The sequence below is a fragment of the Mirounga leonina genome, unplaced genomic scaffold, assembly GCF_011800145.1.
Source record: "Mirounga leonina isolate KUSES-001 unplaced genomic scaffold, KU_Mleo_1.0 Mir_115, whole genome shotgun sequence".
NCBI lineage: Eukaryota > Metazoa > Chordata > Mammalia > Carnivora > Phocidae > Mirounga > Mirounga leonina.
This window is the reverse complement of record NW_023270268.1, coordinates 7,454,508-7,473,503: the sequence shown is the minus strand read 5'-3', so window position 1 is coordinate 7,473,503 and position 18,996 is coordinate 7,454,508. Positions and strand designations below refer to the sequence as shown.

The 18,996-nt window shown below is 41.6% G+C and overlaps 1 protein-coding gene across 3 annotated transcripts in view; it reads right to left on the bottom strand.

Moving 5' to 3' along the window:
• WDR48 (WD repeat domain 48) overlaps positions 1–15,636 on the bottom strand; it is a 47,494-nt gene extending 31,858 nt beyond the window's left edge. For 2 of the 3 annotated variants that reach the window (XM_034992298.1, XM_034992288.1), the window contains exons 1-2: positions 15,563–15,636; positions 846–986 (exon numbers count right to left, since the gene is read on the bottom strand). In XM_034992298.1, the coding sequence (XP_034848189.1) occupies positions 846–986; positions 15,563–15,610 (189 nt within the window). In that variant the 5' untranslated portion in view covers positions 15,611–15,636. The remainder of the gene's footprint in view (positions 1–845; positions 987–15,562) is intronic. The other variant, XM_034992306.1, reaches the window with a different exon arrangement.
• Between the last annotated feature and the right edge of the window lie 3,360 nt (positions 15,637–18,996).

Sequence of the window (18,996 nt, the reverse complement as noted above, 5' to 3'; positions counted from 1 at the left end):
TAAAACTACAAGGTCAAGCACCAGGTTCTGAAGTTAGACTGGGAGCTAATTCTCTGTCACTTACCAGCTATTTAACCATGGGTTTCTCTGAGCCCGTCTTCCCATCTATGGAAATGAATCATTATCAGCTGCCTTGAAGGGTTGTTGTGAGAATTAAAACCACACTGGATAGGAAAGGACTAAGAGTGTATCTGGTACATGGCTAGGAGCTCAATAAATGCTCTTTCTCCTTCCCTGAATCTTCCTTCCTATGTCATTCACAATACAGGCATTCAAACAAAATACAAAAAGAGTTCCTTTCCATTTGACTGGGGATTTATTTTTACATAGATTTAAGTCCTTTCCCTGTTTAAGAAAACAGACTTTAAATCTTCTGAAGAAGTCGACCATGTTGTCTATTTTTATATCAACCTTATAGTATCTGATAAGGCCTTATGGATTTTTTGGGTACCCTAATCACTTTTAAAGAAAGAAATCAAATGTTTCCTCCAGATTAATTATAAATGTAAAAAAGCGTATTCAACTTTTTTTTTTTTTTTAAAGCACTGAAAAGGGTTGCCAAGAACAGGAAAATATAAATTGTTGAAAGTAATCCTCCCACCAGACCAATCTCTTTGCTTCTTTGTAGCAGAGATCTCTTATCACACACCTAAGTTTATGGAGTCCCTACCTTAGCTAAAGCAGTTTTGAATACTCCCCTAGGGGTGTTTTTCTCAGAGGCTTACAGAATTCTGGTTGCAGTGCACCAAATAACACATTGCTCAGAGATTAAATCTGAAACTGTGAAAAGTGCCATATTAGACAGACTAACATTTACTGAGTATAAAACTCAATCCCTGCCTTACCTTGTGCTGATTGACACTCCATATTCTTATGATTGAGTCTCGACCTGCCGTGAAAAGTCTGTTCAGTGCTGGATCCAGCTGCAGGGCATTGACTCCATTTCGGTTGTACTTCTCCACTTCATCTCGAATAACATAGGAAACCTGATAAATACGTCCAGATTTGCTTTTTATGAAGTTGTAAGACATGCAATAATAAAATATAGCCTACTAGTAGCCAATCTGAAATTCAAAATCCCATGTTTTCCAATATAAAACTTATTTTTCAACCCAATAAACATGTCATTTTATTCTGTAGACACTGAAACACTGAGAAGTGGAGATGAATGACATTCATGATGTCAGGCTCAGCCTAGTCCAGGATCAGCAGGTATAAAGTTAACTTACTACAACAGCTTCCTAACCAGACTCCTCCCCACTCTTGCCCGTCTTGAATCCATTTTCCACAAAGCAGCTGGGGAATCTTTTAAAAATGTAAATTGGACTGTGTCTCTCCTCTGTTCAAAAACCTCTTGAGCTGCTTACTCTCCTAAACTCATGATTTGATCTGAACGCTTTGACTGGCCTCAGTGCCCTGCTCACTTCTCCTGCCACTCATCTTTGCACATGCTGCTCGCCATTTGGGCACACTGCACCTCCGGACCATCGCACGCACTGGCCCCCTGTGTGGAAGCTCTTCCCCCCAACTCTGCTGCAGTCTTTAGATGTGTTTAAACGATGCTTCCTCAAAAAGGCCTCATCTGACCTGCCACACAAAATGAAGTTTTGTGTTTCTATAATACGCTAACCATTTCCTTCAGAGCGTTTTCCTCTATTTTGCTGTTGGTAACCTATCTGCTCCAAGTGAAAACCCAAGAAAATCAACCAAAAGCAACTATAAGTAAGAAAAAGACAGCCCAAAGCAGAATGTTTCTTTCCTTCTTTTCTTTTTTTTTTTTTAAAGATTTTATTTATTCATTGGAGAGAGAGAGAGACAGAGATAGCGAGCAAGAGAGAGCGAGCAGGGGCAGAGGGAGAGGGAGAAGACGACCCCCCGCTGAGCAGGGAGCCCAGGACCCCGGGATCATGACCTGAGCCAAAGGCAGACACTTAACCGACTGAGCCACCCAGGTGCCCCAAAGCAGAATGTTTCTAATCTAACAAAATAACTAGTTAAGAAAAAACTGGGGCGGGGGGGCAAGATGATTTACAATAGGAACAAGAGTAAGTACTGGAAACATATTTTGCAAGGAAGATACATAACCAACAGCACAAGATACATAAAAGAACAATCTGAATAAAGGAGACATGCCATATTGTAGCACAGGAAGATTCAAAATTAATAATTCTTTCCTAAATCTGTGAATTTAACCCAACTTTGGTCAGAGTCCTATCAGAATTCTTTCTAGAAGCTGACAAAATACATACAGTACAATGTCTCCAGGGGAATACCCATTTTTTAAAAATGAAAGGATATTCTTTAAAGGTTTTAAAAGGTAAAGCTACGAGAATTACAATGGAGTACCACAACAGGAATATAGAAAAAAAGGATCAGTAGAATAAAACAAAATTTGGACACATATTTTCCTACTACAAATTTTTAATTTTGATCTAAACGTAGTGTTTCAAATCAATGAGGGCATGATAACCTCTTTAATAAGTTATCTAAGTATCTAGTGATTCCACTGGGAAAAATTATATCCTTTCTCCAAATCTTAAACCAAAATGAATTTGCATATGAACTAAAGATTGAAATTTAACAATTTAATCATAAAAATATTTTTAAAAGACAGGCAAATATGTATAATCTCTACATAGAGAAGGTTCTGCTAGTATGACAAGAAACAGGGTAATCTTTTCAAAGAAAAAGACCAATGCTGCTCTGACCACCACAAGTCAAAACCTTCCAGATGTACACAACTGCTCACAGCAGCATTATTCACAGCCGCCAAAAAGTGGAAACAACTCAACTGCCCACCAACTGATGAACAGATAGACAAAATGTGGTCTCTCTGTGCAATGGAATCTCAGTCAGCCATAAAAAGCAGTGAAGTACTGAGACAGGCTCCAACACTGACAGAATCTTAAAAACATTCTGCTAAGTTAAAGAGACCAGTCACAAAAGGCCACCTATTTTAGGAGTATACTTCCAAGAAATGTCCAGAACAGGTAAATCTACAGAAAGAGAAAGTACATTAGTGGTTGCCAGGGACTTGGAGGAGAGGGAAATGGGGGTGAATGCTAATGGGTATGAGGTTTATTTCTGGGGTGACAAAAGTCTCTGAATTAGGTGATCAATGTACAACATTATGGATTTACGAAAAAGCCCTGAATCGTATACTTTAACAGGTTGAGTTCACACAAATTTTATCTCAATAATGCTGTTATTCAGGGAAAACCAAACAAAACTCTGATCGTCAAAAAATAAGATGAACAAGGTTAAAAGGCAAACATCTAAAATCTGGGAAAATAATGAAATAAGTATGAAAGATAAAACTCTTGAGAACCTACAAAGAGTCCATACAAAACAGTAAGAAGTCGTCAAACTCTCTGACAGAGAAATAAAGATCACCAAGAGGAAATTTTTTAAAAAGAAAAGAAAATGCCAACAAACACATAAATAAAGACATGAAAAGGGCCAGGGTTATATGCACAAAGACAAGACTGTTGTTTTTGGCCTAGTCTTTTGGGTGCAACTAACTGTAATACTTACTCAAATCAGCTTAAATTAAAGAGAGAGGGAGGGAATTTAAAAAAAAAAAAATACAAGGATATCTATCAGAGTCCAAGGGCAGGAAATATGGTCATGATTCATAAGAGACATTTTTAAAATAAAATCATGGCACTTCTCTGCTGAAGTCTTCCAAAGGTTTTTCACTGCATTTAAAAGTCCGAATTCCTCACATGCTTTGGATCTATCCTGCATCTTCACACTCACCTCAAACTCCCTCTAGCTTCTTTCATGAGAGTCACCCCAAACTCTGTTCTGTTCCTCAAACACACCAAGCTCTTTTCCACCCACACCAGGGCTTCAGTATTTACTGTTCCCTGTGCCAAAAACATCCCCCTCCTCAACGATCTCCACAGGAATACCCTCCCCCTGGCTTTTATCTTGTCTGGCTCATCCTGGCCCTTCAGGTCTTAGCAGAAAAGTCACTTCTTCTGAAGGGCATCCCCTGATCTCCTTCCTCCATCACTTACCCTATTAATTTCTTGCACAGTTCTTACCGCCCTCTGTATTTCTTTTTGTTGTATCTTCTCCTTCAGAATAAAAGCTTCAAGAGGGTAAGGAACTTGTCAGCCTTGTTCCTTCTATCACTGTGCCTCATTAGTGTGTCTGGCACATAAAAGACACACAATAAATATTATTGCATGAATCAGACACTGGAAAACCATCGCAACCAAGATGGTTTCGATGCCAATTTCAATCTCTCTCAATCTCTTTTTCTCTGGGGCTCCAAGACCCCTTATCTGCTTCTCTCAGTACATTTCATAGTGGAGACTATGTTGCAAATAGGAATCTTAATGTTCAAATTTCTGGCAGATTATGTGATTGGTCCAGTGGGAAAGGGTCAGAGAATAACAACATGATTGTCAGGTCCTAATTCCAGGTGGAAAATAATTCTTAGCAAAACAAATCCAGGCCTACCTCTTCAAGGGTATCTACTACAGATGTGTGATTAAAAATGGCAAAGAATTAGAAGTATCCTAGTTGGGTAAATCTTGGCACACACCTTATAAAAGAGAATGCTACTTAATCATTAAAAATGTTGATGTAGGGCGCCTGGGTGGCTCAGATGGTTGGGCGTCTGCCTTCGGCTCAGGTCATGATCCCAGGGTCCTGGGATCGAGTCCCGCATCGGGCTTCCCGCTCCTTGGGAGCCTGCTTCTCCCTCTGTTTCTCTCTGTCTCTCATGAATAAATAAATAAAATCTTAAAAAAAAAAAAAATGTTGATGTAGGGGCGCCTGGGTGGCTCAAGTCGTTAAGCGCCTGCCTTCGGCTCAGGTCATGATCCCACGGTCCTGGGATCGAGCCCCACATCGGGCTCCCTGCTCAGTGGGAAGCCTGCTTCTCCCTCTCCCACTCCCCCTGCTTGTGTTCCCTCTCTCGCTGTGTCTCTGTCAAATAAATAAATAAAATCTTTAAAAAAAAATGTTGATATAGATCTAGACTGACCAACATGGGAAGAAAGCCATGTGTTTTTTTGAAGTGGAATATGTCCAATACAGTAGTGAATAATAAATATTATAAAAATGTTGCAGAATTTTAAATGTGTATTTTAAAACAACTACGTAAGTTTGGAAGGATATACATACATAAAACTATCAGTAGTTATTCCTGAGTGATGGAATTATGGTGATTGTCACTCACTTGTGCCTTTTTTATATGGTATGAATGTTTTACAATAAGACATGTATTAGTTTTTTGAATTTATAATTTAATTTCTGTCCAACTAATTCTTGACTGTATTCAGAAGATCAAATACCGTAATACTGAACAGACTCTAATGAGGGGCGTCTGTTGGCTCAGTTGTTAAGCGTCTGCCTTCAGCTCAGGTCATGATCCCAGGGTCCTGGGATCAAGCTCTGCATCAGGCTCCCTGCTTAGCGGGAAGCCTGCTTCTCCCTCTCCCACTCCCCCTGCTTGTGTTCCCTCTCTCGCTGTGTATCTCTCTGTCAAATAAATAAAATCTTAAAAAAAAATAAAAAAGAAAAAAGAAAGACCCTAATGAAAAACCATCTCCCTGTTGTCTGGGTAAGACTCCCCATACCCAGTCTTAATTCCTAGGGGTAACAAATTTCAACTCTCAGTTGTTTCTGAAGAGTTACTCCGTTTCTCAAAAATACTGTGCTTATCCTACAACCTTCCATTTTAGACACGATCTATTTACTCAGGCTATGGTAGACTGGGATCTAGCTCTGGACTACTCTCAGTAACTCCTCCCTCTACTCTTCTGATACAGATATACCACGATTTTCGATTTTGGGGTGAGTAAATCACCAGTACTAGCTACACTGTTTGACTTTGTAATTGCTGTCTACTGACTAGCCAAGAACTATATCATGAATACATTTCCTTTCTTAGAGAGCTTTTTGTTTTCCCTGGCATTCTCCCTTTCTTTCCTTCTTCAATGCTTTCCTCTACTTTAACTTCAACTCCCCTTCATTGTAGCACCACATGAGATATTCTAGCAAGAGCCGGGACCACCCCACTTTGCCCAAAAGTCTTCTCTCAGAAACACCCATCTTCTCACTCTGGCCCAGGCCACCTGCCCTCTCTGTCTGCTGGCACAGCTGTCACCTTTGATGCTTCCCTTTACTGCTCTTCTGGGCTGGGTTTGAGCCACTGCTTCCTGAATTCCAACGTCTCCTCCTTTCTGTGTTCACTCCCCAGTTTTGCTGAAGCACATTCCCAGGACCTCAAGAAACTAACACAGGAAAAGGTGCACAGGAGGTGATTTTAGCCCTCACAAGCCTAAAAAGGTCTTTACCTCTACACTGGATTTGGCTGGGTGAAGAAGTCCATGTAGAAAAACCCCTCTGCTTCTGAAGGCACTGCTCCAACTTCCAATCCAGCACCCAGTGTTGCCACTGAATTCAATGCCATTCTGTTTCATTCCATTCTAAAATGATCTCATTTTCATTTTTTCTTGTACCGCCGCCTGCCCACTCCCCTCACTCCTAAGTGTGTAGGATCTTCTCTATTTTCTTGCTGCTTTATTTACTTAGTTTTGGGTCCTTATCAATTAATTTTGCTATGCACTGAGAAAGCCCTTTCAACCTAGAAGCTTGCGGCACTTCAGCTCTGAAAAACTTTCTTCTATCAAGTCATTAATAATGTTTCCCCTGCTCCTTCTTAAACCCCCATCAGTCAGATGTTGGAACTTTCAAACTGATCCTTCATCTTTTATGCTTTCTATATTATGGATCTTTGTTCCTTTGTTTACTTTTCTAAGACCTCCTTTACTATTTTTTAACTGCTATTAATTTTTTTTAGTAAATTTTAGTATGATGGACAAAACAGCAATAGTATCTTCAAAAAGGAAATGACTAGATAAATTATCCATTCTAAGTGGTCATTAAAGAATGAAGATGAGGGGCACCTGGGCGGCTCAGTTGGCTGAGCGTCTGCCTTAGGCTCAGGTCATGATCCCAGGGTCCTGGGATTGACCACCGTGTCGGCTCCCTGCTCGGACAGGGGCCTGCTTCTCCCTCTCCCTCTGCCGCACCCCCTGCTTGTCCTCTCTCTCGTGCGTGCTCTTTCAAATAAATAAAATCTTACAAAATATAAGAAAAGAAAATGAACTGTATACGCTGATATATTCCAAGACATATCACATTAAGAACTTATTGTTTGAGAGAGACAGAGCAAGGGGGAGGGGAGGAGCAGAGGCAAAGGAAGAGAGAGAATTCCAAGTAGGCTCCATGCCCAACATGAGTCCAATGAGGGGCTTGATCTCATATGACCTGAGATTATGACCTGAGCTAAAACCAAGAGCCAGACACCTAACCTACTGAGCCACCCAGGCACCCCTAAAAACCTATTGTTAAAGAAAAAAAATTGGGGCACCTGGGTGGCTCAGTCGGTTAAGCGTCTGCCTTTCACTCAGGTCATAAACCCAGGGTCTTGGGATCAAGCCCCGAGTCTGGCTCCCTGCTTGGCAGGGGAGTCTGCTTCTCCCTCTTCCTCTGCCCCTGCTCGTGTGCCCTCTCTCTCACTCACTCTCTCTCTCTCTCAAATAAATAAATAAAATAAAATAAAATAAAAATGGCCGTAGATAAAAGAAAAACAGGATGCAGGTCTTTCAACAAATATTGATGAAGCATCCACCAGTGGCCAGGCTCAATTCTAAACACTGAGGATTTTGTGAGTGGGCACAATAGTCCTCCTGGAGCTTTCATTCTTTTATTTATTTTTTAAAGATATTTATTTATTTATTTGAGAGAGAGTGCGTGAGCACATGAGCAGGGGGGAAGAGTAGAGGGAGAAGCAGACTCCCAACTGAGCAGGGAGCCTGACACGTGGCTCAATCCTAAGACCCTGAGATCATGATCTCAGCTGAAGGCAGACCCTTAACCAAAAGAGCCACCCAGGCAACCCAGGAGCTTTCATTCTAGTGGAGAAAGAATATAAGAGAAGTCACAGTAAGTTAAATGAAGTTTGCTGCCACCAGCCCCCCAAGATTTAGGTAAGCTTTGTAGGCAGAAGAGATGGAAGTAAAAGAAAAAGAAGAGCAGAAGGTGCTGGAGATAGTAGCAATGAATGAGTGAGCAAAGTCCTGGAAAAACCTCATTAAACAGTCAAGAATACAGGCAAAAGCAGAGACTAAGATTCATATCTGACCATTTTAATTTGCTTAAAAAAAGTGGGCAGGGGGAAGAGCAGAGGGTACTTTGAGAACTCTGCAAGGGACGGGAAGCCAGACCTTTGGTAGGAGCTATGCATTTTGGAAGAAACATGTAAAGGGACAAACAAGGAGAAGAATATGGCAGTGCCCCAGCAGCAAGTACCCAGTTAGGTTACACTCTTAAGTATTTGTAGCTGGCTTAGTAAGCACTGTTTGATTAATTTCCCCAGCAACTGTCTGGGACCCAAAATAAAGAAATCAGACAATGGGGACGATCCACTAAACTTCATGTGATCTGTCTCGCATCTCAAGCTTAAATACCCCTAGAGTTATTGGTAACGTGCCAGAGGCCACAGTAGAGGCAATCAGGAGAGAAACTATCCTTGATTATTTTAATTTCATGATAATCAGATTAGTTTTCTATAGCTGACATAATAAATTACCACAAATTTAATGGCTTCAAACAACTCCCATTTATTATTTCACAATTCTGAAGGTCAGAAGTCCACACAGAGCTTGGATGGGTCCTCTGTTCTCAATATAGACAAGACCAATATAGATAAGAGTTGACTGATGGCTCTGTGTTCCTTCCCGGGAGGCTCTAGGAGAGTTGGCCTCCAAGCTCATTCAAGTTGTAGGCCTGAAGGTCCTGTTTCCTTGCCGGCTATCAGCCAAGGTTCCATCCTTGCTCCTACAGGCTGCCTGTAGTCCTTCTCATACTTTCTATGTGCCCTCTCCTACAAAAAAGGGTCCCTCTCTCTAGTGCCTCCAATCTGACTTCTGTGTCCACTGGAAGAACATTCTCTGTGTGTTTTGTTTTGTTTTTTTTAAGACTTTTATTTATTTGACAGAGAGACACAGTGAGAGAAGGAACACAAGCAGCGGGAGTGGGAGAGGGAGAAGCAAGCTCCCTGCTGAGCAGGGAGCCCAATGCCAGGCTTGATCCCAGGACCCTGGGATCATGACCTGAGCTGAAAGCAGACGCTTAAGGACTGAGCCACCCAGGTGCCCCACATTCTCTGCTTTTAAGGGCTCACATGATTAAATTGGGCCTACTGGGATAATGCAGGATAATCCCCCCTTTAAGGTTTGTAACCTTAATTACATCTGCAAAGTCCTTTTTATCATGCAATATAACATATTCACAAGTTCCAGGGATTACGGCATAGGCATTTGCCGGGGGGGGGGGGGGGAATTCTGCTTATCACAGTAACAATTTTTTATATGAAAACAAATACGGATATATCATAGAATTAAGTACAAAATTCACCATCTTTTTAAGAAAAGAAGGGATACTTCAAAGCATTTCAGGCTCGGGGTGCCTGGGTGGCTCAGCTGGTTAAGCACCTGCCTTCCGCTCAGGTCATGATCCCAGAGTTCTGGGACTGAGCCTGGGATCTAGCCCTCATCAGGCCCCCTGCTCAGCAGGGAGCCTACCGGTCCCCCTGCTTGTGTGCTCTCTCTCTCTCTCTCCATCAAATAAATAAAATCTTAAAAAAACAAATAAAGCATTTCAGGCTCACAAAGGAGGCACTCTGGGCTATTTCCCCAGCCCCCCCCCCCCAATGTGCACTGACTCACCTCCACTTGGTTGTCTAACAGGTATCTTAATTGTGGCATTGCCCAAACCAAGCTCCCAACAGTCCTCTCCAAACTAGCTTTTCCTGTGGTCTCCCTCACTGATGGGTGTTAATGGCAACTCCATTCTTCCAGTCACTCAGGCCAAAAACCTTGATGCCATCATTACTTCAATTTGTTTCATCTAGTCTTCCAAAATCTCACTACCCTGCATGGAGCACTATCACCTGGATTTCTTAAATAGCTACTGGTCCCCCTGCTCTGCCCTTGCTCACCTTCAGTTTGTTCCAAATACAGCAGCCAGGCTGGTCCCATTAAAACCCATATATATTGTGTATATTCCTCCGCTCCAAATTCACCAACTGCTTTCCATCTCACTCAAGAGCAAAAGCCAAAGCCCTTTTTACGACCTGTAGTTCTCTAAAAGATCTGGCCTGCAGTTATCTCTCTGATTTCATCTCCTGCTCCTCTTCCCTCGCTCACTCCACACCAGCCACAAAGGCATCATTAGCATTCCACAAATAAGCCAGGTGCATTCCCAAACAGGACTTTTGCATCTGATATTCTCACTGGAATGCTCTTCCAGACGGCAATCTCATTTCCTTCAGATCCTTACTCAAAAGTCAGCTTCTCAGCAAGGCCTTCTCTGGCCACCACAACTAAAATTTCCCCCTCCTCCTGCTGCTTATCACTAACCATTTTTTAACCTTTTAAAGCTTATTTTCCCCCAATATTATATTACAAAAATTTCAAACACATACAAAAGTTGAAAGAGTTACACAGCAAATATCCACATACCCACTATTCTACAATTAAGTTTAGATTTGCTTTATCTCATACACATCCAACCACTTGACCTGTTATTTTCAATGCCTTTCAAAATAAGTTGCATGTCATCAATACCACTTCCCCCTAAGCACTTCAACATGTATATCATCATTTAGAGTTCATTATTTATTTGTGGCTCCCTTTTCTTTTTTTTTTAAATGGCTCCTCTTTTAAGGTAAAATTTACATACAATGAAATGTAGAAATCTTATGTGTACACAGATACTTCTAACAGATGTATGGATCTGTTTAATATAAATCCCTACCAAGACATAAAGAACATTATTACCACCCTAGAAAGTTCCCTCCTCTGCTTCCCAACCTCTACACCCCATTCCTAGGCAATCTAGATCTGACTTTTTTCACCACAGATTAGTTCTGTCTGTTCTATAACATTCTATAAGTGGAATCACACAGCTCTTTAGTGTAAGGCTACTTCCAGCTATCAGGCTAAATCAGGCTAAATTTGGCCAAGAAAATACTGGCCAGATAGCAGTAATTCTCACATCTGTTTTCCCTGTTCAATCCTGTGGACCATTACTTTCTACTTGTACCTAATTTCAAGAGTGCTGATTTTAAAAACTATTCTAAAAAGCAGTCTTGCAGATAAAAATACGACAAATTCTAGCTTGACTTCTCCTGGTCAGGGCGCATTAGTAAAACTCCTCCAGGGGTTAGTAAAAAACCACCCATAGTCCTAATCCAGGCCAAAGCCTGTTTCTGTAAACAAAGTTTTATTGGAACACAGCCACATCTATTCATTTAGGTATTGTCTATGGCTGCTTTCACGTTGTAATAGCAGAGTTGAGTAGTTATGACATAGTAAAATGGCCTGCAAAGCCTAAAATACATACCATCTGACCCCTTAGAGAAAAAGTTTACTGACCTCTGTTCCAATGGATGACATATTGGTATAATTTGTTTTACTACCCATCCTACATAAAAAGTAACTCATCTTGAACATACAGCTAATTTGTAAGGGTCTTTCCTTGAGAAGTCAGGATTTGGCATCATTCTACTTCCTTTAAAAAAAAAAAAGTCTCAAAGATTAAACAACCAACCCAGAACTTGGACTCAGAATCAGAAATAAGGACCCATACTGAGTTCTGAATAGGTCTGGAATAACTAAATATTCGGCAGAGAAAAAAGGTAAGTACTGATAAAAGAGACCTTTGTTGGTTGCCTTTCCATTACCCATTTCTGCTCCTCAAGGCAAGCAAATCCTAGAAGAAAATGTACAGGAGCTACTTAAGAGACTGTAGCCTTGAATACTGTGTTGAACAGACATGAGGACTGGGATGGGACAGCGACCAAGAGGGAAGGCCTAGAGCTGAGAGTTTGGGAATAGAAGATAACTCATCAGCAGCCCAATGGTAAAGCTGACTTTACAGCACTTCTTAGGTTAGAGAGTCACAGTGAGCCTGCTGGTTCAAGATTTGCATGAAACCAGCACCACCTCTTGACTTTTCATTTACCTGAGCCAATACATGTCTTTTATTACGTAAGCCTGGTTAAGCTGGATTTGGGGTCATTTCCAAGGAAAAGAATCCTGTTATGGAAGGCCAAGTATGTATATACTTGAAACATCAATGGATACTAGGGCATGGTTGTTGCTTCTAAACCAGGAATAGCAGTGACAACCTTATTCCAAGAATTCTGAAGCAAGTTGAAGGAAAGATGGAGAGAGCAAGAGAAGGAGAGGGAGGAAGTAGGAGAGAGAGAGAGAGAGAAAGAGAGTGAGTCAACCAATAGACTGTGGTTGTTGGAAAATAATAACAGTAAGGGACCACCAGGAAGTGAAGAGACTTGTTTTGATATTTTGATTACCAGGAAAAAATCTGCATCATCTATCTGAACTCATACATTTGATTGTCTGATCATGTTTCTGCCAATCACAAATTCACCCCTCCCCCTCATACTCACCTCCAGGCTGCTGAGAAGTTGAATGAAGATGGTAGGACATGTGCTCATTCTTCATTATGTCTATAATTAATAAGCAGTATGCTTGGATCCCTCTCCACTGGTTATTTATCAATATTATAAATCTCAAGGGTTCTTTTTGGCCTAATAATGAAGCTCAGGGCTACTGCCTCTTGGTACAAGACAGCCAAGAGGCAAAATATATTTAGGTAGCCATATACACTTTCTCCAAAATGGAAAGATTTTATTTATAAAAACAAAGAATGTTGTAAAAAGCTCAAAAATATAAAAATTAATATATATTTTAAAATAAAAGATATCCCATTTCCTGCCTTACCCATAATCACATAATCTAATACATAGAGACTATCACTGTTAATAGCCTTCCAGATGTTTAAAACACATTATTTCCTTTGTGGAAATGGGACTATGCTATGTTGACTTGTTTTTTTGACTTCTGGACACCATTCCTTTTTAATAATACAGATCAAACTTATCTTTTTAACAACTGCAAATTAATCCACTAGGTAAGTGTATTTATCTGCTAAGTGACTACTGTTGGACATTGAGATTTTTTTTTACAATGACAGCATTCCTAAAATAAACACTCTTGTACAATGAGAGAGATATATGCATATGCACTTTTTAAACTTTTTTAAATTAACCTAATCTAAGTGAGAGCAAGAGAGACATGAGCTGGGGGAGGGGCAGAGGGAGAAAGAGAAGCAGACTCCCCACTGAGCAAGGAGCCCTGATGCAGGGCTCAATCCCAGGGACCCTGGGATCATGACCTGAGCCTAAGGCAGACGCTTAACCAACTGAGCCACCCAGGTGCCCCTCATCTGCACTTTTGTAAAACAATTTTTTAGACGAGGAATTGCTGGGTCAATGGGAATGTGTATTTAAAATTTTGACAAACAGCAAGACACTGAACAATAAATACTATGACTTTGTTTAGAGTTTAAAAAAATCACGTAAGTTGGGTACACATGCACAAAGAGGTATAGAACATTGGTTTTCAACCAGGGGCAATTTTACCCTCCCACAAACATTTGAAAGTATCTAGTTATTTTTGGTTGTCAACACTGGATAGATGCTAACATCTAGTAGGCAGAAGCCAGGATGATGCAGAACAACTTATAATGCATAGAACCCCCTCCCGACCCCCCCATAAAGAATAAAAAATCATGCAGCCCAACATGCCAACAGTGCTCAGAGTAAAACAAAATACAAAAAACTGGTCTAGGGTTATATATCACACCGTCCACAGTAGCATTCTTCGAAGAGTAGAGGACAATTACCATTTATACCTTTGTATTGTCTGTGGGGTTTTTTTGGGAACGAACATGTACTAGTTTGAAAAACACTTCCATAAACAAAAGTTCTCCCTCACACTGAGATACAATCAATCTCTGTAGCTTCTCACATTGGTTCTATACCTTGGGGACAAATTCTGAAAGCAACTATCTTCAGCAGGCTAATATTGGTTCTTTTGATGCTCTTCATAGGAAACAGTTTCAGGTTACTTCACCAATCTGATTGCTAGACCTATCAAGAACAAGGTACTAAGTGCTGAACCCCAAACTGTAGTTTTGTACTATGACCAGCAAAGAATGGAATTATCTCCCTCATTCAACATGTGATGGCTCACATTCAGCTTATTAAAACACTCAATTTTTCCATACACACTGTGGTGAATTTACATTTCCTCATCTTGTACTTTTATATGGCCTTTAAATTTAAATGCAAGTAACAGATGCCTGATTAACTCTCCTTAACTACCCTAAGAAGTGTACCACTCTAGTGTCTAGAAGACAATTAAGACAATTTTGAGTTACATTTTAGTCCACAGCACATATTCTCACCCACCTGGCTTGGATGCTGGGGTTACTTAAATCCTGTTACTGATGCATTTAAAAATCACCTAACAGGGTAAGCTATTTTAGATTCTTATTAATTTCACTCAATTCAGAGACATCTAGTGAATGCTCAGTGATCAATGAGATCAATAAAACAAATAAGTAAACTGCCCAGAAGACAATGGCCTACAGCCACTGCTGGGGTTACCTTACTGAAGGATCACTTTGTCCTGTTTACCTATTAAACAATCGATTTCAATCTGTAGAACTACATATAATGTGTTTCATAAAGAGATCCTGGGTATTACTTATTCCCATACTGTCTCAATTCTTTGCACATCTTTGGGACTAAACTAAGTGCTCGGTAAACGTTTAATGAACAGGCACATAAACCGTCACTCTATATACAACTTACTTGCAGGTAAACACTTGTAATAGGGCTTTTACTCCTTGCACAGCTGAAAATACTAGGTAGCGATAACCCTTAATCGTACCCAAAATAAAAGTGGATTCATGAAGGCATAAAGAAACACGAAAGGGTTAGATAACTCTTTACCCTTGGATAATAAATCATTAGAAACAGGAAAGAATCAAGGATGCACAATGAAGATGAAGAAAATTAATAAAAATGATAATTTCCCCACTAACACCAGCACACTTCCACGTCGTTTCCACCTCACAAGGGACAAAGCTTCCGCAAAAAGAAAAAAAAATAAATAAAAGGCAGAGGGCTCCCCTGTGCCGAATCCTCCGCAGAAACCCCGCAGAGCCATCTGCGCCCCGCCACGCCCCCGCACAGGCCCATTCCGCCGCCGCCGGGGAAGTGCCCGCAGGCCTCGGCTCAGACACGGATAGGGCAGAGCGTTTTGGTGAAAAGCAAGGGAAGGGGGAGGCAGGTGGGCGGGAAACGAGCCCATCCAGATCCCGCAAGCCCCAGCCTACGAAAGAGCTGGAGTGCGGCAAGCCCTAGCTCCAAACCCCGCACTCTAAGGTCCCGGGACTGGGCCCAGGCCGGCCCAGCCAGCCGCCCCCCGCCCCTTCCTCAAGTCGTTAGCGCCGCGGCCCCACCCCTCACCGCCGGCCGCGCCCTGTCCCGCTCTCCCCAAGCCGCTACCCTGGACGACCGTGGCCCGAGGCATCTGCTTGCTGCAGGTGGGCCCGGGGCCGCAGGCCACGTCCAGGAGGTCGAGGAGCGGGACTCCCATACCTGCACTTTCCTCCGCCCTGCCGTGTTCTGCCGGTGATGGGCCGCCATCTTGCATGTTGACACTGCTACGTCACTTCCGGAAGTGTTCCCGACCGGGCGGATATCCCGCCTCTTCCCCTTTATCCAAGGGCAGGTGGTGAAGTCGAGGTCGGGCTTGTCTTGTGCTCACCTAATGCTGTTTGTCGCTGTGGGCAGTGGCTCTCGGGTGAGGTTGAAGCACCTAAAAATCGTTGCGTGCGTATAGTGCTGGCAGAGAGAGGGCCGCTTTCTGGACTGAAGGAGCAGTCCGACTCCAGCTCTGGGCCTTAAACCATGACTTGCGCTGGTCTCCGGGGTGCCTCCTCCAGAGGTCTAAGCAGGCATAACGAAGACTGAAAGAATGTATACTGGACATGGGAGGCTTGGACAGACCCCCCCCCCGCCCCGCCAACTTTCCTAGGCAGCCAAGGGAACGGACAGATTTGCCATGAAGTACCTAAAAATGGAGAATTATAAATTGGCTTTGAAGGAGGAGAAATAGAATGGCTGGCAAAGAAGGTGGCCCATACCTTAAGGAGGAGCAAAGTTTCTATTTAAATAAGAGATAAAGTATGTTATAGGAAGATGAACATTAAATTGTTCCTAGAGACAACTTTCTAAGTTAATGAATCCTGAAGGAGTTGGGGCTCACTCTTGTATCTGGTTTAAATCATCTCTTATACTGGGACAGTTAGATCTTCTGGATGAAAGTTTGACTTAAGAATGCTTTCCTGGCACTGATTTTAGGTGCTGAGGATGGTCAGACTCCTTGTGAAAGGGATTTCTATAGAACTGCACTGTCCCATACAGCATCCACTAGGCACGTGTGGTTCCTGAGCACTTGAAATATGGCTAGTTCAAACTGAGGTATGATGAAACTGAAATACTCAAATTTCAAAGACGGGATAAAGAAAAGAATGTAAAATATTTCATCAATATTTTTTATCAATCTCACATTGAAATGATGTCTCAGAAATACTGGTTAAATAACATAGTAAGATTATTTCTTTTTAGTTTTTATAATGTGACTGATAGTATATTTGAAGTTACATATGTAGCTCACATATTTCTGTTGCATAGTGCTAGTATAGAACGATGCCTAGGAAAGTTCTTATCTAGACAAATGCCTTTTTAAATTAATAAAGAAATGTGAATTCGAGGAGTAGGAACTGATAGCAGAAAGCTTCTTAAGCAAAACTGGCAGTGACAACTTGGAGATAAATTACATATACCTCATTTTATTATAGACACATTCATTCATTTATTCGTGTGTTCATTCAGCAAAATACTATTTAGTTAAATGCCAGGCAATATATTAGGTGCTGGGGATCCAGTGGTGAGTGCACATAATCATAGTACTTAGAGTCCCATGGTAAGGCAGGAATTAATTAAACACATAAATAAATATGGAGTTAAGTATAGTGAAGAAAAATAGTTATGAGACAGGAAAGAAAAAAAAAGACAGGAAGGAATCCTTGAGTCAAGATCTGAGAATGGAGTTAATTTGTCAAGGAGAGGGTACAGTCTGAGCAAAGGTCTTGTGGCAGGAGGGAGCATGGAACATTCCAAGAATTGAGGACGAATGTTTAGAGTTCAGAGAACAAGGGGAAGGAAAAGGCAGAGACTACACCCAACAGGATCTTCTAGAGCAATAGGAAGCTGTTGAAGGGGTTTAAACAGGGGAGGGAGGGAAATGATTTGCATTTTTTTTCTTCCAAATGTTTATTTAAATTCTAGTTAGTTATGATCTGCATTTTTATTTTTTTTTATTTTTTATTTTTTAAAAAGATTTTATTTATTTATTTGACAGAGAGAGACACAGTGAGAGAGGGAACACAAGTAGGGGGAGTGGGAGAGGGAGAAGCAGGCTTCCCACGGAGCAGGGAGCCCGATGTGGGGCTCGATCCCAGGACCCCGGGATCATGACCTGAGCCGAAGGCAGATGCTTAACGACTGAGCCACCCAGGCGCCCCTATGATCTGCATTTTTAAAGAATGATTCAACAAATGTCTGTTGAGTACCCATGATGTGCCAGGCATTGTTCAGGTTTGTTGCTCTGCACAATATGGTGGTACCTGCGAGAAATGCGTTGTGAGATTGTTGGCGTTCCACTTTGGATCCAAAGAGCATTGAAGTCATGAAGTCCTTTTAATGTGCAGAATGTCCAGCAGGATGTCCAGAATTTCACTTTGCCTGAAAGGAGTGTTGGCCTTGGGTAATAATTCATGGTGCAAAGCTAATTGTTTGACCAAGTGGTCAAGAACATTGGAAAGAGCAAGATTGGAGAACTGGTGACAAGGAATATTTGGGAGGGGTTATGCTGATGGACCTAGCACAATGAATCTTATGAATCATAAGGATGAAATGAACTGCTCTGTGGAGGAAACTCAGCCTCCTTTTCCAGGCTCACTGCTTGCTCAGTGGACTCATGAATGAAATGGAAATGATAGCAGGATTGGAGCTATGCCTAGGATCACCAAACCACTGTTGAGTGTTCAGGTTGCCAGCAGCAGTGACCAGTTCTGAGTTAATGAGATACCCCCTGCTCCAGGAGGACCAGCCAGCCACTCAGAGGCAAGTCAGTTCCTTTGGCCCTACCCAGTCACTGCGAGAGAATAGTTGTTTTTCTCTCTGAAATTGCTTACTGTAGATTTCGATTTGCTTCTCTGCTTGCTGTGCTTGTGTCAGTGCCACCTTCTGGGGATTTATTGAGTGTTTTATACACAATCACTGTGTCTGACACCATATAGCTTCTGACCATGAAACTCACTCTGTAATGAAAGAAATAATGCAATGGGCTATTGCCCATAGAATTCATTGGTCTAATTGTATTGTCTATCACCAAGAAGCACATGTCTTATTGAAGACTTAGTTATGGTGCCTTCTGGGAGATAACCGTTTTTGCAGCATATGCTTGAACTAGTGTCCAATATTTAGTACTTTTCCTTCATGTCCTTGCTGTCTATTGTTGTATAACCACCTCCAAAACTTAATGGTTTAAAACAACTACAACATTTACTTTGCTTACAAATCCATAACTTGTGCAAGACTCAGTGAGGACAGTTTATCTATGTTCCACATTCCACTTGATGCCAGCTGGGGCAGCCAAAAAGTTGGGGGCTAAAATCATCTGAAGTTTCGCTCTTTCACATGTCTGGGGACTGATGCTGAGTCTGTGGCCAGAACACCTACCCGTGGCCTTTTCACAGTGCTATTTGGTTCCTCACAGCATAGTAGCTGGGTGCCAAGGGCAAAACATCCCCAGAGAGAGAAATCTGGGTGGAAACTGTAATGCCTTTTTAAACCAACAATGGAAGTCCTTCAGTGTCACTTCAAAACTACATTCAGTTCATTAGGACTTAGTCACTAAGGCTGGTTATATCAAAGGAGACTCCTTTTCTTTCTTTTTAAAAAAA